This window comes from Schistosoma haematobium, chromosome 6 (assembly GCF_000699445.3).
Source record: "Schistosoma haematobium chromosome 6, whole genome shotgun sequence".
Taxonomy (NCBI): domain Eukaryota; kingdom Metazoa; phylum Platyhelminthes; class Trematoda; order Strigeidida; family Schistosomatidae; genus Schistosoma; species Schistosoma haematobium.
In genome coordinates, this window is record NC_067201.1 from 13,157,963 (window position 1) to 13,181,367 (window position 23,405).

At 37.7% G+C, this 23,405-nt stretch overlaps 1 protein-coding gene across 2 annotated transcripts in view; it reads right to left on the reverse strand.

Moving 5' to 3' along the window:
• ACO2_1 (aconitate hydratase) overlaps positions 1-17,899 on the reverse strand; it is a 32,020-nt gene extending 14,121 nt beyond the window's left edge. Inside the window, exons 1-10 of one of the 2 annotated variants that reach the window (XM_051216880.1) lie at positions 17,838-17,899; positions 16,042-16,159; positions 15,920-15,996; positions 15,818-15,884; positions 15,490-15,774; positions 10,177-10,401; positions 6,624-6,842; positions 6,146-6,268; positions 1,955-2,239; positions 713-923 (exon numbers count right to left, since the gene is read on the reverse strand). In XM_051216880.1, coding sequence (XP_051065511.1) covers positions 713-923; positions 1,955-2,239; positions 6,146-6,268; positions 6,624-6,842; positions 10,177-10,401; positions 15,490-15,774; positions 15,818-15,884; positions 15,920-15,996; positions 16,042-16,116 — 1,567 coding nt within the window. In that variant the 5' untranslated portion in view covers positions 16,117-16,159; positions 17,838-17,899. Of the gene's footprint in view, positions 1-712; positions 924-1,954; positions 2,240-6,145; positions 6,269-6,623; positions 6,843-10,176; positions 10,402-15,489; positions 15,775-15,817; positions 15,885-15,919; positions 16,160-17,837 lie in introns of both variants that reach the window. The other variant, XM_051216882.1, reaches the window with a different exon arrangement.
• Between the last annotated feature and the right edge of the window lie 5,506 nt (positions 17,900-23,405).

Here is a 23,405-nt window from a genome sequence, read left to right on the forward strand (position 1 = left end):
CGAGGAAATTCGCCAATTAGAATTCTGTCATATTTATCTGCCTTGAGTGTACTATTTCGTTTATAGACTAGCATCTTAAGCTTTGAACAATGAAAGACTGCAACTGAGGTCGAAATAACATTAACTCATATTGGTCTACTGATATGTAAACTTTCTTCTATTTCTAGTCATGAGTTCGAACACGAGAACACAGTAGACAAGCTTTTATTACTTATATTTCGGGCACCCAGTGCTGTTGTCTCAAACACTCACTAGTTAGTAAACATTAATTATTAGATTACATGGATCAAAACAAGAGAATATTCTTTACACATTATCATGCCATGAGTGACAGAGAACTGGATAAAAAGTGCATAATTAATCAACAATCTATTAGGTAACAAAAAGTATAACAATAGTTAATAGGTCCCGACAGAAACTCACAATGTAGGGAATATAGAAGCGCAATAACAATTCTGTAACAAGACTATAAATAGTAATAATCTGTAAAATAATTCCAAAAGTTACAACATTCCTACTAATCAGTTCATTATAGCAACGAACTGGATGGTTTAATCATGAAGTTTTAGGCAAACCACATCTATTTGAAGTTTATCCTGACGAAGTAAGGTAGTGAAGACCTTAAGATTAAGTCATTTAGACTTAAAGAATGTAACTCCACCAAAATACAACGATAAGATGCAAATCCATAGACACACACACAAACACATACCTGTTGGTGGTTTAAATTTAAATTTTGATCCATCATCTGCAACTAGTTCATCTGTCAATGGATTAAATGATAAACTGCCACCGAATACTAAAGCTGTGACTAATTCCGGTGAAGTAACAAATGCATGTGTAGCTGGATTCGCATCATTACGACCAGTGAAATTACGATTGTACGATGAAACAATCGTATTTTTATCACCTTTCTTTGTATCCTAAAAAATAAAGATCAATGAATTAACACAGATTCAATAGAATGTCTAAATAATATTATACACAAATTAGTTATTACATTATAAGGTGGTTGGAGTCAATCGGCAGGGAACTCTCTTTGATCCCGATTTTCTGCTAGATGAAATTCGTCAGCAAGATGTACATTCAGTTTTGACGGTCGCTGATGCTTTCTGTAAGATTCTAACTCACTCCGCCTAGCTTTATACTTAGAGATGTTACCCGAATAGTTTTGTGGCAATAAGTCAGATTGTGAAGGTGTATGATATAACATTAGACACCACTCAGTGATCAATCATGGATATAAAGATGTGTTTGTTTATTCCTACTGATCAAACTACAATGTGACATATATATATCTGCACTCAGGTTCTAAACGAAGTATAATATAATCTTAAAACTCAAAAACTGAGGGAATACAAACAGCGAATACATCTTCACCAGTCAAACTGATTCTCAGACATGTTACCTAAGGTCCTCCGACCAAATGTTACAGTAATCGTGTGAACCTCAACTATGAAGTCACTCTGAACCTACCAACATGGCTTAGTTCAATAGTCAATGACTCAATAGACTGATGCAACGTTTTGGTTTGGATATCCTTAGCTTTCTTCCAACCTATTTCCACATCAGTAAAAATTGCCCGTTGAAGATAGTAGTGCATTAGCATATGTAACCCATATCCTTGATACTTCAATAGGTAATAATTTACAGCCTTATCAACCGATTTACCATCCTACGTCTAGCCTGAGTATTGTTAACTTGATAATCTCAATATAGATGAGTAATACTTCAAAGGCATCTCTATCAATGACATCTATTCAATAGTAAGTAAAATAACTAACTAGCCACCATCCATCATGGCTTATAATAATAATAATAATAATAATAATTATTATTATTATTATTATTATTATTATTATTATTATTACTATTATTATTATTTGGAATTACCAGTTTTTTGTGTGAGGGATTGGAGAGGAAATGCCCCCTCCCAAAATAGTAATTTACTTACCTTTCTAGACCACTGACCAATACATGGACCACATGCATTAGCTAATACTACACCACCAATAGATTGAAATATTTTCGTGATACCGTCACGTTCAATAGTTGCACGAATTTGTTCACTACCAGGTGTTATAAAGAATTGTGATTTAATTTTAACACCTTTATCTAAAGCTTGACGAGCTAAACTGGCAGCACGTGCCATATCTTCATAAGATGAATTGGTACAGGAACCGATAAGTCCAGCACTGATATGCAGTGGCCAACCTGCTTTGGATGCATGACTGGATAGCTAATAAGAATAACAATAATATAACAGTATGTATAACAGTCAACAAATATTAAATAAACTGTGTAAAATCTTTTTTGAACATACATACGTGTATGGATTAGAAAATCGCTTTATGTATGATTTGTTTGTTTCTCCTTATGAGTAAAGTTATCCACTCCCCTAATCGCTTAACTCTATGCATTAATGTGTGATTATGTTCATCTTTTGATCTGGTTGAAGTTGTTATTTGATTATTTTGTTTTAGATTAGATCCTCATCAGGCTTTACTCGAATATACAGTAATATTTATATGCATATACGAAATTATTAAATCAATCAAGGTAATTTGTGAGTCAATGATAACAATGGAAAAGATTACACAATCAGTGAAAAGTACAAGTGTGATGACAGGTGTACTAGTTTTTTCTTCGCTTACATATCTTGTTCTAAATTTACAATATAAGAATTTTTTTCATAATTTGTTTTAGCTATTGGGTTTTGATTATTTCGTTGAATCTGTTTCATTGTTTGTTAACTAAGATACTAATCTTAAATTCTGTGGTGGCTCACATATTAGACGACCAAATTCTTAATAATTTTTTAAATTTAATTTAAAGGATTTGATCTATTCATTAAGGATAGAAACTTTGACATTAAATACAGCTTCCCCAGAAAAAGTCAGATTTTTATTTCCTTAAAAAGTAAGATCAAATTCTAACCAACAATGCATCCGTACTAGAACCTCTCAAGTATATTTAACCTAAATATTTGATTGGCCGTGATTCAAATCGTCACTTTTATCAGAGATCAAAATGAGTTTCTCAAAGTTCTGGTAAGGAGCAGTGATCAGTGGCATGAAACTATATCGGAGGTGAAGAATTTGCTCCATAATAACACATGGTGATTTATCCCTGGGAATATATATATATATATATATATATATATATATATATATATATATGATGGGCATTACTTAAACAAGGATAGTTAGATTTGAGGAATATGTATTGATTTTGGTTTTACTTATGAACACTTGCACTTTATACTAAAACAATCAGTACGGTAGATCAATGGTCATAATTACATTAGTAATATTTTGTTGAATTTACAGCAAGTTAGAAATGTAGCATTAATTTGTTGTAAAGGAATACGAAAATCACTTGACAATCAACAAATGACTGATTGTCCAACTAGTAGAAAGAACAAAATAGTACTTATTGATCAAGAAAACAAAAACACGTGAAATAAGTACTAAAAAAAGATATCTAAACACAGATAATTTGAACACTGTTAGTACAAATATTTTAAGTGTTAACTTAGTTGTTAAAACATTCGATTTTCAATAAATAAACCAAGTGTTCGAATCCCTCTTTATCCAGTTTAGTTTGGATAGATATTTGAGAAATGGTATCACCAATTCAAACATAAGAAAGTCTGGCTTAAAGTTGGATAAATATGGCTCTATTTGATTACGTACCTCAGAGTAGATTACATCTTTTTAAAATATTTACGGTTAATAGTGAATAATGGATGAGATAGTTAATAATTGTGCAGTTCATAATATATATGCAAGCTAAATGGTTCGCTCTTTGTTGATGATTCGGTTGACTAACATTAAAACAGTATACATAACACTTTCACTAACGTAAATTAAAAAGCATGGTGAATTAAATCGTCTTACACGGATCATTATTATTATCTAGATAAGCAAATATTGATACAAAGGGGCACCAAAAAAAGCACTACATAGTAAGAAGAGATTGAAGGACGGTGAATATAAAGCAGAAAAAAGCAACAAATGGGTAAAACTAAGTGAATGAGAGTATTAGATAATGAGAGAAGCATTTCAAATGAAAAAAATACAACCCAAAAGAATTCTCCCAGTTGGAGAAGTCCTTTTCTCTTTTATGAAGTAAAAGCAAATTACAAATGTTGGTCCTGTACAATTTTGTTTCATATTCCGGTATCATGTCACAGAGTGACCACCTCTCCGATTTTTTTTAACCAGTTTCGACCTTGGCAAACAATGCACGATGTGAAATCCGCCGGGATGACATTCATAGCAAATGTTCAAGCCACTAAAGTCTTTGATACTAATTGAGTTATCGTCAATGTACCCGAACAAAAATTTTCGAACCTCAGAATTACTAACAAAGTGTTGCCACTGGACTTCAGCAATCTTTCGAAAACAATGATGGTCAGATACCGAGTTACTGAATATCTTCAACTCCAAGAGGCCAAGTTTCACAAGCATGGAGTTAAATTGCTTTTATTGACACCTTGTAAACCCGACCTTTTGCAGCCAGACTAACAACATTACGATGGAGCCAAAGATGGCCCAGATTGGCATGACCCGCTTCAACTTTCACTTTAGTTAAGCTGACCATACCAACCACGTCCTTACCCATACTTACATGGCTACCCAGATACACGATCTTTTCAACTACTTCTAACTGCTCACTACCAAGGGACAGGCTCCTGCCAGTCTTATAAAATTACATTGCATTTAGAAGGCAAAAAGTACATACTAAACCTACGAATACTGGTTATCAACTGCTTAAGTGTGAATTGCAAGGCTTGGGTATCATGGTACAAGTAAGGTAATATCGTCTGTATACCCCAGGTAGAAGTCCTTCTCTAGGTGACAGATTTACGCCACAAAAATACGCTTCCATCGGAGCTGTTTCCAGAGTTTAAAAGATGGCAAAGTTGAAGAGGAACAGTAAGGTCGAGGAACTCTGTCTGACTCCACTCTTCGGATGAAACAATAGGGAGAGGTAGTTATTTTCCTCCTCTGGTTGAGGTGTTTGAATACAGGTACTTATAACCAGGTATTTATAACTAGTTGACTCGATCTGAATAGAGTGAAGAGTGATGCATGTACATGATGTATAAAATTTATGGCTTTGAAAAAATCCTCATTATTTTATAGAAACGAGGAAAAACCCAGCAAATAATTGCTTATCATTTTAATGATACCATAGATAATCTGTACAATTCCAAACGAACATTACATATGTTAATTAATATGAGTACTTTGATCTATAAAATATTGGGGAAAAAGTCTTCGGTAGTATTTTATACAAACTGCAAAGATTATTAATCAATATACGTATATAGCTCACATTATAGTAATCTCTACTAGTTGGGTTATTTTTTCATTTAATAATATCATTATTATTTTCATCATAACATAAACCGACAGTTCACAGGCTCGAATTCCACCCCAGTAACTTCGGTTCTGGCAACCTACCTGGCAGTATGACTAGCTAACACATGAATGAAAGTGTATCTCATAGTTGAGTGCATAAAACTTGAACTCGGTAAAAATTGAGTGGCAGTCAGAATAACAAGCTGATGAAGATTTCAAGTAACATAATGAGTATGTATCGGTGTCAGTTTAGTACTAATTAAAGTTTACGGCAACAAAGTTAGACTCTACAACTAATAAAGGCATTTTAGTTCCCAAATATCTATTAGATGGAATTCTATGGACTTTAATGAACTGGTACCATGGACCAATATCATTTAGTATTTAACTTTTTTTCATGACACAACACATTACGTGTACCATTAATTATAGATACAATTTTTTGCAGGTGATAAAACAATACTACAGCATTGTAATAATTGGTTGAGGATTATACTTACATAGAGTATTGGTTGGAGTTGGATTCCAACCGAGTGATTTGGAAGTATTAGGCACTACCCAGAGTGATAATCGAAAGTTTTTTATTCAATATGGATATGGAGTAATGAGTGTGCAATGTCAAAGAATTACAAGGAAGACGAAATAGACGTATCCAGTACTCTATGGGTTTCCAAAAACTCTCTAACATCCATTCGTGATAAATATTACCGTTTACAATACTATGTAAACAAACATAATTCATTTAGGAATGAAAATTAGGATATACGGAGACTCACTTGTGAAATTGGATGTGCCAGATCTGGTGTGAACGGACCATTTATATGTGGTTCTAAGGTATCCAAATTTATTTCAATTATTTTATCATATTTACAATTTACATCTGATGTAAGTAAAGAAGCCTGAATAGAGAGAAATCAGAATGCAACACAACCAAAATGCATTAGTGGAAGTACATTTCAGATCATATTAATAACTAAAACTGTTTTTTTTGCGGGATATATAGAGTTTTGGTCAGCATTAGAAACCAGGAAACGTGTTTCATCTTATTTGGGACTCGCCAACTGTACCCCCTTGTTGATATTCCTATAAAGACTGGAACAAAGTAACCTTCCGTTTCAAATGCCTAACCCGTTATCCACTGGGCTATCGAGTTCATATATCACTACCGACAATGACATAGACTAAAAATGTTATTTTTAAGTAAAGTAAATTTCATTATATATACATAAGGTTAGCTCTGAAATGATCGATCACCTTATGCTTCGAAGCTAAATCTCCTATATCCGCTCTATTTGTAGCACGTAAATAATCCAGCATTCGATCGTTAAATGGAAAAATTGATGTTGTAGCACCGATCTCAGCGCCCATATTACAAATTGTAGCCATACCGGTGCATGAAATCGATTCAACACCAGGACCATAATATTCAACGATGGCTCCAGTTCCACCTTTCACTGTTAGGATTTCAGCTACCTAAAAAATTGCACAAGAAATGAGATGTGAAATTACAGTAACAAAACAAATATATTTCACATTTGGAGCATTAACTCAATATTAGCTAAAGGTTTTCAATTTTAGCCACTGAACCGTAAGTGAAAACCTCGCTCCATTCATTTCGACTGGCGTAATCCATGTATAGGTATCACTAGTCTGCACGCTTAGAATTCGAATCGAAATCAAGTACACAAGTCTGTAGCTGTCGGATAAGTTTACCAATGGAAAAAGTAAACTTTTGTTATTTATTCACTTATGTTTACTAACTTTGATTATAATGAAAAGATTTAGGTTTGAGTTAGGGAGAGGTGTTTATCACAAAAAAGGGAATATATTCGAACTTCGAATTCGAAAACTAGTTAGCTAGATAAAGCATTCAGCGACGCAGATAAAAATAACAAACTAAACGGCGTTTTAGAAGCAAGTATTTTTTAGTGCAGTCAAGAGATTTGTTAGGCATGAACAACCGCCACCGTCTACCCTGAAATGTCATGTTAGCTGAACAGATGATGACTGAAGATGTCCAGATCAATAAACGGTAATATTTTATGCAGCTCTCGACAATCCGAGAAAACGGCATAGTCACCTAACAAATCAAGAGTGAGGAATCAGAGGAACCTGATAACCTACCAGCTGAAGCACTGAAGTCAGGCAGAAAGGTAACTGAGAAGGTGCTCCACACTCTATTCAGAAGCATTTGGGAGGAAGAACAAGTTCCAACAAATTGGAAAGGGCACCTCATACAAACACCAAAGAAAGATCTGAGTAAGTGTGAGAACTACAGAGACATTACACTACTATCAGTATCCAAAAACGTTCTCAACACTTGTTGAAGCGGACGAAAAATTCAGTAGACGCACAGCTTCGAGACCAACAGTTTAGAATCCGTAAGGATCGATCATGCACAAACCAAATCGCGACACTACGGATCATTGCTGAGTAATCAATTGAATGGAACTCATCAATATATGTCAAATTCCTTAATCATAAGAAAGCATATGACAATATGGATAGGAAAACCTTATGGAACTATCTTCGACACTATGGTGTATCTGAGAAAATCGTCACCATCTGGGATTCATACGACGGATTACACTGCAAAGTCGTGCATGGAGGACAGCTGCATTCCAAGTGAGGACCGAAGTTAGACAAGGCTGCTTACTCTAGTCATTCCTCTTTCTTCTGGTAATCGATAAGATTGTGAAGACTTCCATGTTTCAGAGGAGGCACGGAATACAATGAACAGCTTACATGTAACTAGATGATTTGGACTTCGCAGATGACCTAGCTCTTCTATCCCATACACACCAACAAATTCAGGTAAAGAAAGCCAATGTAGCAGCAGATTCTGCAACATCAGGTCTCATCGTACACAGGGTAAAAAGTGGGATCCTGAAATACAATACACAGCACCAAACCAACCACACATGATGGACAAACTCTGAAAGTGGTGGAAAGTTTCAAGTACCTAGGTAGCATCATCGACAAACAAGGACGATCTGGTGCAGATGCAAGGGTAAGGATTGGCGAATCAAGGATAACATTCCTACAGTTGAAGAACATATGGAACTCAAAACAACTGTCAGCCAACATCAAAGTTACAATCTTCAATATGAAAGTCAGAACAGTTCTACTGTATGCAGCTGAAACTTAGAGAATAACCACAGCCATCAACAAGAATATACAGGTATTTCTACACAATTGTCTGCGCAAGATACTCAATGCCCGTTAACCGAACACCATCAGCAACAACCCACTGTGACAGAGAACAAGCCAGATTCCAGCTGAAGAGGAAATTAGGAAAAGACGGTGAAGGTTGATAGGACGTACATAGCAGAAATCATCAAACTGCATCATGAACCAAATCCTAACTTAGAGTACTGATGGCAAAAGTGAAAGAAGTGGACCAAAGAACACATTATGTCGGGAGTTGAAAGGAGACATCAAAAGAATGAATAGAAACTGGAAACAATCGTAAAGGGGAACTCACAGTAGAGATGGCTGGAGAATCCTGGTGTGAAACATATGCTCCTCCTCGATGAGGTAACAGTAAGTAAAGTAAAACAAATTAAGTAAGTAGACCTGCGCAGCGATAGGTTGTTTTCTTGGCCTGATGTCCAAAATGAGATCTTACTAACCAATCTATGCGGTAAAGGTTAGCTAATCATAGCATGGTTAGAGGTAAATCGAAAATGGCAACCAACATGAGTAAAGAGGCAAATTAAGCTAACAAAAAGTCTGAAGATAACCATTTGCAGGAAATTTTATCAAAACAGGTTGATTTGGTGCTATTGAGTTCAGTAAATATCTCAAATAAGCTCCGATGCTAAATCAACAAGATGAGGTGAAATTAACATGAATAACAAAGGGGTCTAAATAGTAATACCAATGGTATTAAAAAAACTAAAGATATCATGAAGTTTGAAAATAAGTAATGAGTTCGTAAAGTTAACATCAAGATATTATTGCAACTCATAATCTAGGAGAAAATAAATACCGACTATATTTACACCATTATGACTACTTTTGCGCCATTTAATCTAATTAAAATTATCTTATTGGCACTGTCTAAGCAGAATGTACCATCAATTCGTTTAAAACCATAAGAGACTGGTCAAGATCAATGATGGTTTATTTGATACATTTATCATTTACCTAACTTTGAGACTGGTGGAACCTATCATTTTTTAAACTGTTATTCTTTAGAATTTCACTTTTGATATTTGCCTGAATGCCACTTTTTTTCCTAGTTTCTTTGCACTGTGGTTTTAAATGTAAAAGACTTGAATTAATGGATTATTGTGTTAGTGATCTGTATATATTTGCAATTTATCTAATTCAGAACCGGGATATCTCACTCTTTGAAATATACAATTATTCTCATAGTTTACACCACCAAGTGATCTTAGACCACCACTGAAAACCTGGAAGTACTGGACGGCCGTTTCGTTTTAGTATAGCACTCCTTGGTAATGTACATCTACGATCCTGCTCACGGAAGTTGAACCCAGAACCTTTGGTCTCGTGCGCGTACTTCCAAATTTTTAATGGTGATCTAACAACGATCGGTTCGTGACTTAAAGCACGAAAATTCAATAATCTTCACGAATCCTCCTATTCTAATATAATTATTTGCTAAGCCCTTGCTTTTAGCGTTCCCTTCTTTGCGCTGTAGTCTTAACAGTAAAGAGGATTGAGTTTGGACATTATTTCTGTTTTACAGCCACCTAGTAGGCTATATTTTAGCGCAAAATATTACATGTAAAACTAATTTACACAAAACCAATCCTTAAAAAATATATAACGATCATACCTTTAATATGATATCTTTTGGACTTGTCCAACCAGATAATTTACCTGTTAGATGTACGCCAATCACTAATGGGGCCTTCAACTCCCATGGTAAATTGGCCATTACATCCACAGCATCTGCACCACCAACACCAATACACAAACCACCAAGTCCGCCACCATTAGGTGTATGACTGTCGGTGCCAATGATTAATGCACCAGGAAATGCATAGTTCTCTAAAACAATCTGCAGGGGAAAAATGCCAGATAGACAATTATTTTGAAAAAGAGTGTTGGACAGTTGATTTTCTTTATTAAAACACTTCAATTGTATAATATAGAATAGATTAAATATGACTAGCAGCGAAATTCAGGATGTTTTGTCCCATTTGGGATTTGCCAGCTGGAGTACCTGAAAAGCCCGACCGTTGTTGCTACCTTGATGTGGTGGTCGGGCTTGCCTATCGTGATGAAGCAACCGAGCTATATTGGCTGGAACAACCGTTCCTCAAGGTCCTACCATGTCAGACAGGTCGGTTGAAGAGCGGTAAGACTAAAAGCAACAAACCCAAGGTCCGAAGGCGAAGTTGTACTGCTGACTGTACAGAGGTGTGACAGCAGTAAGGTGTTTCCTTCAGACAACCAGCATGACAGCGATGCTGCCTTTCCACAAGGAGGGGTGGGGTTAGAAAAGGTCGACCCTAAAAATGCACACCTCACCTTACTTCACGGATTTCCGTCTCCGGCGGTAAGGCCCTTTGAAGAACGGAGCTAACACGTCAAAAACCTCCCACGAAAAGGCCGTGCGCGACCGGCCTCAAGCAGTTGTCCCTTGGGCACTGCGGTCACGCTCTCAGGTCACTGAGACCGCCTCTAATCCAATTTCCTTTTCAGATACCTCCAGAAGAACCCTTCCACGGTGTGGGCAACCGGGAAGTGATAACCGCCCTCATACCTCTAACAGCACCCAAGACCACTGTATTCATAATCAACCTTCCTCTTCAATTCCTATTATTCCCCCTACATCGACTTTCAACTCTATATTTCCTCTCTCGGCTTCCTCCTCAAGTGTCACCATAGCCAACGATTCTAGTGCTCAAAAATCTGTCCCAGGTTTACTGAAACCTCGCTCCAAACTACACATTAGAGCCTTCAACGTACGCACCCTATGTCAAATCGGTCAGCAGGCTTCCTTGGCTAAAACCCTAGAGTCTCTTTCCATTGATGTATGCTGTGTCTCCGAAACACGCATACAGGATTCCAGTGTGGTCATTCACTTGACCTCACCTCGGCAAAACGGAGAGCCAACGAGATACACCCTCCGTGTATCTGGTGACCCGATGGCCAGTTCTCGTGGACTGGCAGGTGTAGGCATAGCACTAAGCATGAGGGCGGAACAAGCACTGCTAGAGTGGATCCCCGTCAACAGTCGTTTATGTGCTGTTCGGCTAAACGGCTCCGTAAGAACTCGGAAGGATAGGGACACACGTCGTTGCCTTTTTGTCGTTTCTGCCTACGCTCCCACTGACTGCAGCTCAGATGAAGTGAAAGATTAATTTTACAGAAAGCTTTCTGAACTTCTTCAGAAAGCTAAACGCTCAGACATAGTACTCATAGGGGGTGACTTTAATGCTCAGATAGGTAGCTTAAACCAAACAGAAAGGCATTTAGGTGGATATTTTAGTATTCCGACACAGCGAACAGATAATGGTGACCGTCTGTTGCAACTGTGCTCAGACAATCGCTTATTTTTAGCAAACACAAATGTTAAGCATAAGGAGGGACATCGTCTAACATGGTGACCCCCTACACCAAACCAACGATGGACTCAAATAGACCATATTGCCATCAGTCATCGTTGGAGAGGGTCGGTAGAAGATTGTCGCTCATTCTGGAGTACCTGCTTGGACTCCGACCATGCCCTAATACGGGCACGCATCTGCTTGCGCCTCACTGGACGCAAAAAAGCCACATTAAAAAGACCCATTAGAACTGAGTTGAGTAACGAGAAAACCAAAAGTAGGTTCCAAGAACAACTGAGTTCACAATTAGGTAGTTCTGAAGACGAGGCTGACCCAGATGTTGCTTGGAAAGACATACAAGCAGCTGTAGAAACAGCAGTGACATCTATTAGTGACTTAAACCACAGAGTTACAAAGAGCCAGTGGATTTCCTCAAAGTCTATCACACTGATGGGTTCCCGCAAACTCGTCCCATCAGGTTCCGAACATGATGAAGAGCGACAACAAATCAGATCTAGGTTAAGAAAAAGTCTAAGAAACGACCGTGAGCAGTGGTGGGCAATGAAAGCAAAAGAGATGGAAAAGGCGGCGACTATAGGGAACACAAGACAGCTTTACAGACTAATAAAAGAAACTGGAATTAATAAGTCAGGTGTAAGTGAGATTATTTCAGAAAAAGATGATACTCTCATCTGCTCCCAGTCCAGACGTTTAGAACGATGGGCGGAACATTTCGGAGAACAGTTCAACTGGCCTTCAGCTACTCTACAACTACCCTCCATTCCCAGACAGTGTGAATGGAACATTGAAGTAGGTCCCCCAACTCTCGCTGAAGTTCAAAAGGCTATAGTTAATCTGAAACGAGGAAGGGCAGTTGGTCCAGATGGATTGGCTCCAGAGGTCTTTAAGGATGGTGGTCCAATTTTAGCGATTATGTTGACTAATATTTTAGCTAAAATCTGGGAGTTGGAGGTTATCCCACCTGACTGGTCACAATCACTTATCGTCCCAATATATAAGAAAGGGTCAAAATCATCCTGTGACAACCACAGAGGGATTAGTTTAACTAATATAATATCTAAAATACTAGCCTCGATAATTATCAGACGCCTAACTAAGACTCGTGAACTGCAAACACGAGAGACTCAGGCTAGCTTCAGACCTGGTCGTGGCTGCATCGACCACATATTCACCATTCGTCAGATTCTAGAACACAGGCATACTTATCGGCGTCCGACAATGGTGGTCTTTCTTGACTTAGAAGCAGCATTTGACTCGGTAGACCGCGAGATTCTGTGGCAGTGTCTGTCATTGAAAGGCGTACCCCAGAAGTACATAAACCTTATAAAGGTTCTTTACTCGAACACTACTAGTCGAGTCAGAGCTTATGGCGAACTGTCATCTACTTTTGAAACCTCAAGTGGTGTCCGTCAAGGCTGTCCACTTTCCCCATTTTTGTTTAACTTCATCATAGATCTACTGATGGAAATAACTTTCTCGTCGACTGAGTTCTCGGGTATTGATCTCCATCCAGGAGGTTCACTTAACGACTTAGAATACGCAGATGACATAGTCCTGTTTGGTGAAGACGCTGACAAAATGCAGAGTCTTTTGGTAGCATTAAGCAACAATGCCAGAATGTTTGGAATGCGCTTTTCTCCCTCTATATGCAAGTTGTTGCTCCAGGACTGGTCTGCGTCAACACCTGAACTAAGGATAGGGAGTGAAGTAGTCGAACGCGTTGACAACTTCACATATCTTGGAAGTCTGATCAGCCCTAATGGGTTGGTGTCTGACGAAATCTCAACACGGATTCGAAAAGCTCGCTTGGCTTTTGCCAACTTGCGTCACCTTTGGCGAAGGCGAGATATCCGTCTATCAATAAAAGGACGAGTATACTGCGCGCCAGTCCGTTCTGTTTTACTTTACGGCAGCGAAACATGGCCATTAAGAGTAGAAGACACTCGTAAGCTATTAGTATTTGACCACAGATGCCTTAGAAATATTCCTGGCGTCTGCTGGGATCACCGGGTAAGTAATAGTGAGGTCAGACGCAGGGTATTAGGAAATGATGGTAAATCAGTTGATGAGGTTATGAATCTTCATCGACTGAGATGGTTGGGCCACGTGTTACGTATGCCTGAACACCGATTACTACGACGTGCAATGCTAACCGATGTTGAACATGGTTGGAAGAAATTTAGGGGCGGCCAAACCAAAACGTGGCATCAGTGCTTGAAGTCACTAACTTCTAGTCTGAGCCATGTTGGTAGATGCAGACTACTTGGTTGGGGTCCGCGTGACTTTCGTAACCAATAGTTGGAGACTGTTGGTGACATGGCTCAGAATCGATCACAATGGCGTCGGTGTATACACTCCCTGTCTTCCCTTAAACTAAGAGATTAAAATCACTTCATATCTTTCTTTCTACGAACCAATTCTTTCTTCTTGTAATATATCTCTATATGCAATCTTTCTCTTATATATTACCACCTTTGACCTAACCACTGTTATGAATCCGGTGTTCATCTTGTTATGCTGATGCGGTACGGCAACCTGGACCGATGCACATATGTGCCTGGTCCTACGTTGTAGCTGACTGACTGACTGTACCTAAAAAGACAGAGTTGATTTCCTCTCTAGAACTCAAACCTAATACCGTTCGCTTTAAATGCCGACATGTTATTCACCTAGCCACTCACTTGTGGCAACCAAGACTGATTAAATGTCGACCAAAATACCAACAATGGAATGAAGCAAACCACCATAAATTAAACTGGAATTTAACAGTATGAATTGTAATAGTCCTCATGGGATCGAATCGAAGGTTAACAGGTTTTATGTAAGACTGGATTTATGTTGGATTCCAAGTCTGTAGTTTGATGGTTAACGTTATTTTATTTCAGTATATTTACAAAACATAATCTATATGATTGATTTTGCGAGTATGAACGAATCAACACAAGAAACGGACGATTGAATTCAGTTTATGTTGAAAGATTCTAAGTGAAAATCTCATCTACAGAACACCTACATGCACTTTGATTCAAACCTATTTTTATTGTTAGAAAAATTATGAACATTTTACAAATGACCGATAATCACCTCGACATATTCAGTAAACTATACAAGTGAAATAATATCATCCTTAGGAAGAACTGCCTTTCAGCATTATTGAGAATAAACCTTAATTGGAGAAAGAAGTTCAGATTATTCGAATATTGAGTTTAAAATATTGAGGTGAATGCATTAATTAGTGTGAATGAAGAGATTTCTGAACTTGACTACAGTATCTGTTAACCCAAATCTAAAACTTCCAAGTGCAAAGACTTACTGAGCAATAATCTCCATCTGTATATATCACTCATTCTTGGATAAGATGTAACTTTTGAAAGCCTTTGAGAATGATAATCAAATGTACTGAACATTTTGATGTTGAATTTTGTAAACTGGATGGATTAATTATGAAGCATTGTGTTTTTCCGCACATCCTGTAACTGCCGATCGATTTTATCACACAATACTTAGTTTATTCGACAAATGAACAATACAGGAGAATAATAATTTGGAGAAAGACATCAAATAACAATTACCTGGTGAATTATTCCTGATCCAGGCTTCCAAAATCCAATCCCATATTTAGCCGAAGCAGATGCAAGAAATTCGTAAACCTCCTTGTTGGTATCATTCGCACGATTAAGATCTGTTCCTGCACCATCTTTAGCCTCAATAAGATGATCACAGTGGACAGTTGAAGGTACAGCGACACGTGGAAGACCACTGCTAATAAACTGTAATAGAGCCATCTGTGCTGTAGCATCTTGCATTGCAACACGATCGGGCCTAAGCATGAGATAGCTTTTACCTCTTTCAATATTCTAAAAGTAATTTAGAGAAATCTTTTTGGAAAAAAGTGCTTACTGCAGTTTTTGGGTTGTCAAGATGAGAATACAACACTTTCTCGGCTAGTGTTAACGGATGTCCAAGTCTATAAATAACATCAGAAATCGTATCACTCATTACCGATCTTTCACTATATTTAGATTGTGTTCCAATTTATCATAATCTAGGGTTTTGTCTTCAAATTTACTAAGTGTTACCTTCATGATGAGTAAAATAGATTAAAAGTATGAAAGAATAATTACTGAGCGACTTATGTGAGAAAATCGAACGAAATTAACCCTGCCTGTATTCTTCAACAGCAGATTGACAAACGTCATGGTGAAAATGAACCACAATATTGTATCTTTTCTTGTCTAATAGCTGTAATGTCAATAAAATAAGAACAACTTGAATATTCGGTAGTGATTATAAAACAGAAATGACAGTTGTCAAGTTAAAGATAGACAAGAGTGTATGGTCCCAAACTATATAGAGTAGGAGATTGAACAATAAAAAATGAGCGTACAATACACCAACAGATCAATTAGTAGAGCGTATTTTAAAGTTAGGAAAAATCCGTACAGAGTGAACAAAGTAATGATTTACACAACCAAAATAAATATTCTGGACTCTAAGGTTGGTGTAGTTGGAAAATTAGACACATTCAGACAGCTATTCGAGTCTACGACTTTTCATTTACACTATCCTTTTAGCAATAGCTACTCATGAAGATCGCGATGTAATTTCACTTTGTGACTAAATTGCTCCATATTGAAATGAAACCCTTTAAACAACAGTTTTCTTGCCACAATGAGAGTTTAAAGTGCAGGTTTTACAAGGGTGAATGAAACAACTTAACCACGAAAAATTATCAAGAAAATTACCCATGGATAATCTAAGCGTTTGGAGCAATTAGTCAACAATACTTAAGAACGCTTCAAATTGCCTTTCGATGACTCATTCATTTTTATCGTTAGGATATGACACAAATACATCGAACTGAAAATATGCTTTGGTTTGTAAAACCTAGAAATGCGTACTGAAGGCCACTGAATGAGCCTGTATTTGTTTTACGCAAAACCACATACTTGATCTCTAATGCAGCCCAGAAATTGCATATATGCCCTCGGATAAAACCATGACGTAAACTATTTTGGAAAAAGGAAACTGAGATGGATTTCTTGAACAACATACGAAGTAGAGCAATAATTTATTTGATATATGTCCATAAATCAAAATCAGTGGATGTTTGGCGCAGCTAAAAGCCTACTATACTCCAAAAAATAGATTCTAACATTCTATTGGAGAGGATGCTTTTTGTCCCAAAAAATGTTCCCACACTGCATAGCAAACAATAAGATACCTTCCACGTGTGCCAGTCTGGTTTTAAGATGAAGCCTTCTAACTTCAGAATAGCAAGCATATTATAAGCTTGGATTAAAAACTTCGGATTCGAAGACCCAGTAAGGTCGAACATAGTAACATTGGTAGGCTAGAACTGCAGACACATCTAAGTAAATCGGCAAGATTGTCAAAATATTGGTGTTCAAAAACAAAACTCAGTAAAAGTGCACTAATGCACACCATTCACAATAATATTCACCACCACACGATTGATACGACTTCACTGTCGGAGTTTCTAAAACAAAAGAACCTGAGGATACTCGCGACCTATGATTTCTAAGACGGTTGAGGACTGAAATGTATCATCCCTTAAGGGATTTCGAAACCCCGACTAGTCATGATGAGATTGAAACGACTAAAGCTACTATTTCTATCCCGCCGTAAAAACCCAGGTGGTCCCATTTAGTATCTTGAATAATAACCTGGGTTTTGGTACATCCCATTATTTGCTTCAACAGAAACAAATCAAGTCCAAGGCCAATACATATAAGTTTAGTGTCAACCACTGGATGAATGTAGGTACGGATTCTGTTCTCATTGAATGGCTAATACTGTAGTGCCCTGCCCGAATACGCGCCATCAATTCAAGCAGTAAATGCTTTTGAAAAGAGACTAATTAGCCACAGAAACACATCATAACCATTAACTAACATACATAAACTTATATAATACAGCCAAATACATGGATGAATTTCGCGCCAAAATTCGTGGCTAGTTATCTTATACCTGATTGGTTCGTCCATAAATTATGGTCTCGCCGTGGGATCAAATCATAATTCTAGACAGAAGTTAATTGAAAACTTGTAAGAGATTATTGTCGGCATAAAATTTCAACTATGAATGAAAACGGTAACAAAGTAACAGTGGCGGCCTGCTTGAATATTTGGGCTACCTGTTCCTCCGAACTAGATATTTCATCAAGTTATCTGTTTTGTTGTTTATTTTCGCACATCATTATGTCTATTGTGCGCAAAATCTATTCAGGAGCGTCTATGAGAAGTTTACAACCTTTCGCTGTACGGGATATGAAAAGGTACAATCAGCGCTGATTGGTGATATATATTACCATTTGTACTAGTACATAAGATCTCAAAATTGTCCCACCTTGTAAATCTTTGAGATAACATAATATCATTGAAGATTCGTCCTACATCATGCATCATCATGATAGCATCGTCTTCGTTACTTGAAGAATGAACGTTACCAGACATGGTGTGGCTGAACCCAATTCAAATCTAAAAATGTCTTGATTTAACCGCTTCTGAAAATTTCCACGAATTGTCGATGCGACGAACCAATCATCCTGCGGCAGTTTGACCTTCAAGTGCACGCAACCCTCACAGTGGACGATACTTCTGGAGCGTTGCCCTTTCCTATGTATGTTTATTATTATTATTCTTATTATTAGAAGTTTTATTCAACATTATATTTTTGGTACAACAGAATTCTCAGCATAAAGTACTTCGACACGTTTCCTTTTCTCACACCTTGATCGATTGTGACGATAAATTTTGAATGATGACCAGTTTGATGTTAGGAGTTCGGTAATCCACATTTGATTAATATTCATTCGTTTCAATGCATATTGCCAGCCACCATGAAGTCGCGCGACATCATGACGACAAATAATTTAATTAGATCTTATGTTATTTTCAGCCCGCTAACAAGAAGTACGTCATTGTTGACGTCCTCAGCAAAAAACAACTGATGATAGCATCCAAAGAATGGATAGTAGGCAAGGAACTTTGCGTTTTTCCGAACGAGCTGGTCGATATACACCTGCAGAAGTGCGACCAACCGAATAAAAATTGGTCACTTATGAAATGTAAAGTCATTGACGAATTCGGTTAGTAACAAACCATAGAGACTAAATTTTACTATAGATTCTCTGCAGTCGGCGAAAGATGCTTTACTTTCAATGCACATACTGGAATCTCACCGTAGAAACACTTCTACGGATGAGAACATATTTGCCACAAAACAGTGAGAAGCCCAAGAGGTCAGTACAATAATCTTACTAAAATTTACTAGAGTTGCAATGAAGCGTAAAGAAGATTTTCTTTACAATTCAGTCGACATGGATGTGGCTGAGATGCAGGCTGGGAATAGCCGCGTACAATATCCTAAATTCCGGGTGTTCGACAAACTCATATCGTCAATCGCCAAGTAGGTTTCATTATTATTTAGATATTCACGAATTAGTTCGACACAATTAGAGACATCACCATCCACATCGGAATCTAAGCATGTTGGTGGTGCTATAGCGGACCAGTAAGTAACCTGCATCATCTAGTGACCTTTTTCAGCTGTGATAGATTGTATACAGTGGTGCTGAACATGTCATCAGCTATCACTGACTTGACTAAAACGATGAACAACATCGTCGGCTATTACTGACTTAAATATTAATGTAAAGCAATTACTATTTAAGTCTAATGAACGCGAAAAACCGAATCAATTCGATTGCGGCCTCTTGAGTCGGCAGTTCCCTTTGTCATCTGAAGACGAACTGCAGATGCTGGACACTGGTTTGCAGCAGAAAGAAACCAGGGACAGATTTGTAAGTCATTAACAAGAATTTAATAATTTGTTACTATTACAGATGGCAATGGTTACTAGGTTATCAAGTGACGATCCAAAAACATCGATGTGGTTTGTTCTGTCGCATCTCTTGACACCTGAGGTTGCCAGTAAATTCACGTTACTTGGCACCTCTTCAAAACGAGCACTTCACGAAGTAACTAATTTTTAGTATTTAAACTTCAGGTGCGTTAACAAATCGCTTTATGTCATCCTCTGTCAACGAAAAAGACCTTGCGAAGCTGTACGACATCGCGACACAAGGTTGCTTTCACGATATCCGAGACAAGATGATAAAGCGTAATAGAAGAAAACGAGATCAGGTATGTACTAATTTAAAGTGATAACTTCCCTACAGCTCTATAGTTACAGTCAACAATATTAACGAACATAACCGTAAGTTCAGATTCAAGTATTTGGCTGTGCCAAAGAATGTCTTTGAAATATGGTTGTGACTTTCTTTTTTTAAAATTCAGAATTCACAGGACGACTACCTCAATTCTCAATAGCCAAACGAACGTGGCTTAGGGGAATAGTCCATGCAATTTATCGACAAAACGGCGAAAAAGGGGGAAATCCGCATTATTTCCCCCGGACAGGCGAAAAAGGCGACATTCTGATGCGTTTTCCCATTTCGCTACCAAAGCATTTACCCCTTTATTGGTTGTCTGGGATGACTTCCGTGATTAATAATTATTTTTTTAGTATACGCATACTAAGTTCGTTATGTCAGTATGTAAAAAGAAAAGTGATGACCATCTCCAAAGTATTTTTTGTGAGATATGTCTGTACATATGGAAGTAAACGCAGTTTGTCAGAGTCAGATGCTTGCGTTCAGGATGTAGATGATGATAGTGATCATCATTCTTCTGAAGAACACACAACTTCTAACTCGCCAACACAACCTAGGCAAAGAAGACGACGTCGGTCATCTACGTATGCCTTACTTCAAATGAATTTACCCTTCAGGTTGAAATATCGCCATTGTCAATCAGGATTTAGGGTCCGGGCAGTAAATGGTGAGTTGAAACTCACCTTTATTAAAACCGTGCACAACCATCCTTGCACAGAAGCATATATTTCTGTCGATCCATCGAGACGACAGTTGACGTCAAGTGAACGCTTATATTTAAGAACGTTTCTACTGAGTAATACACCAACTCGTAGCTTACAGTATCTGGTTTCTTGGAAGTTCAGTAAACAGCTTTGGAGTAAAACAGACACTGACCTACGTTTGCGTCCATATGACGCTGTAAAGGATCTTCAACGTTTTCCAATTCTTCAGGTAAGAAATATAGTCAATTGTATTATTCATTCCAGGTTCCAATGTCATTTCTGACTCTTCTAAATGAGTTCACATCTTTTGCAGCTAAAATTGTAGCTGTAAATTATAAACGTGTTCGGACAATCAGACACGAATTTATAGAAGGAGAATACATCAGGTGCTACGACAGGGGTATGATGTATGTTCTTGATACTTCACGCGTACGATACCCCATACACTATTGACCGGTGAAACAATCAAAAACACAAATGTGAATAGATAGAAAATTTATTTTCATTTTTTATATTACAAAATGGATATGACGTCCAGGCTTTTTGATTGCTTGGCCTGGACGTTTTAAACATTGTTTGGCATTTTTCTGCCTGATGGTGTGCATCTTCCATGAAAAACCGTGTTTTTTTCTTTTATTTGTTCGTCATAATCAGTAGGTTCTTTTGTAGAATAGTGATAATAATAATAATTACAACAGTTGCAGTAACAGTAATAGTGATAATTGTAGTAATAGTAGTAGTAATCACAATGATAGTATTGGTAGCAGTAGTAGTAGTAGTTGCAGTAGAAATAATGGTAATAGCAATCATTAAGACAGTTTTGTCCACAATCCATATGACTGTCCATAGATATAATCACTTATTTGTGAGCGTTATATGATTAGACCGCTCAGCAAATGCGTTTTTACAAACTGATTATCATCGCTCTAGACTGATATTATATAGACTTGACATATGTTTAGACTATTTCCATTCAAATTTGAATCGAAAAAGCCAATCGAGTCACGTGACTGTAAATCAATCAAGAATGTATGTTCGAAATCAATGTCATTTATGAGAACGATGATGAAAGTAAGGAGTAAAATGACGGAAAACGTTAGTCAGTCAGCCATTTACGTTAGTCATGAAGGCTGATTTGGTGAGCATAATCTCATTCTGGAATAAGAATGAAAAACGTGAGCTTAGATTAAGCAAGTGGTCAGAGTAGAGGTGAAAATTGTACAAACATCTTAGGATAAGAAGGATGATCAAGTTTGTTCATACACTGCTTTCGGACTGGTTGGAATATGACTGACATTTTCACGAGAACTAAATTTAACATCAAGTAGAAGGGAATTCGGTCGACCTTGAGGATTCAGTATAGTCGTCCGTAATAAGAATAATAGTAGGTCAGATGACCTGTGTTAATCCTGGGTGTATGCTTACTAGTGAAGATTCAGGTTTCCTGGTAGACTCCTTCATATCCGTGTATGTTTTCTAATTTTGGTCCGAGTGTAGATTGTTATTATTGTTGCTGTTGCTGTTGTTGTTGTTGTTGTCACTTTGACCAAGGCACCTCTGGATGTGTCCGATGCTATGAGAGTATTTTCGTGGAGTGTTTCTCAACTCATTGGCATCGGCCACACTGTTTTGGCAGTTTCTGTCGAGGTGAGAAAGTCCATCTATCAGTACAGTTATCCGCGCGATTTTGAACAAGTGAGTGTTTAACAGTATCAAAAATCAATACGTGTAACTTTACTAATGCAAGTTTGTTTTCCTTATTGCAGGACAACAGAAAGTGAACATATTAGAAGAAGAAGAACAAAGCTTGCGCAAACTAAACCTGCTGGATGATGAGTAAAACTATTTTGTAATAGACTTCTCTTTTTGTACAAAAACAGCGTAATTCAATTTCTAATATATCTCTGTTGTGCTCGCACGCCGTGTTATCACTTGAGTGGCTTCTGCCAGTTCTCAATGTTGTGTTGTGTTTCAGATTGCTCTTGCCTGCAAGTAAACGCTAATAATACGTGCTACAAGTGGTGATGGATGTGTTTATGTCAAAACATGATGAACCCCCAGCCATCCCTGGCAAGTTAACAGTCAACACAACCCCTCGCCAACCGCCACTGTTAGGAGTCTCATCAGACTATGATATCTGGAAAATTAGAGTAATGACGTGCCTACGTCGAGTTCCAACTTCGGAACACTTCGACTACCTTCTGTCCTACTTAGATAACGAAGCAGCGAAACGAGCGACAGCTAACGGCTTTACTGCGTGCAATTCACCATCTCAAAATTGGAAGATTTTAGATGAATGTTTTTCGTTGAAAGTGGATACCCAGCAGACACCCATCCAATTTTTGTCTCGCCATCAGAAACCTCATGAAAGCCCCATCGACTATCTTCACTCATTACAGCAGATAGCAACCCAGGCATTCCCTAGCCTGGACATCTTGAGGCGAGAAGAAATTACACGCTCCCGTTTTATTGAAGGACTGCTGCCAGGTGCACTGCGAGAACATCTACTCCGAGTGCCACCGGCTGACACAGCCGACTTGAAACGAACGGCACTTCGATTTTTGACTGCTGAAAGACTGTCAGTTTC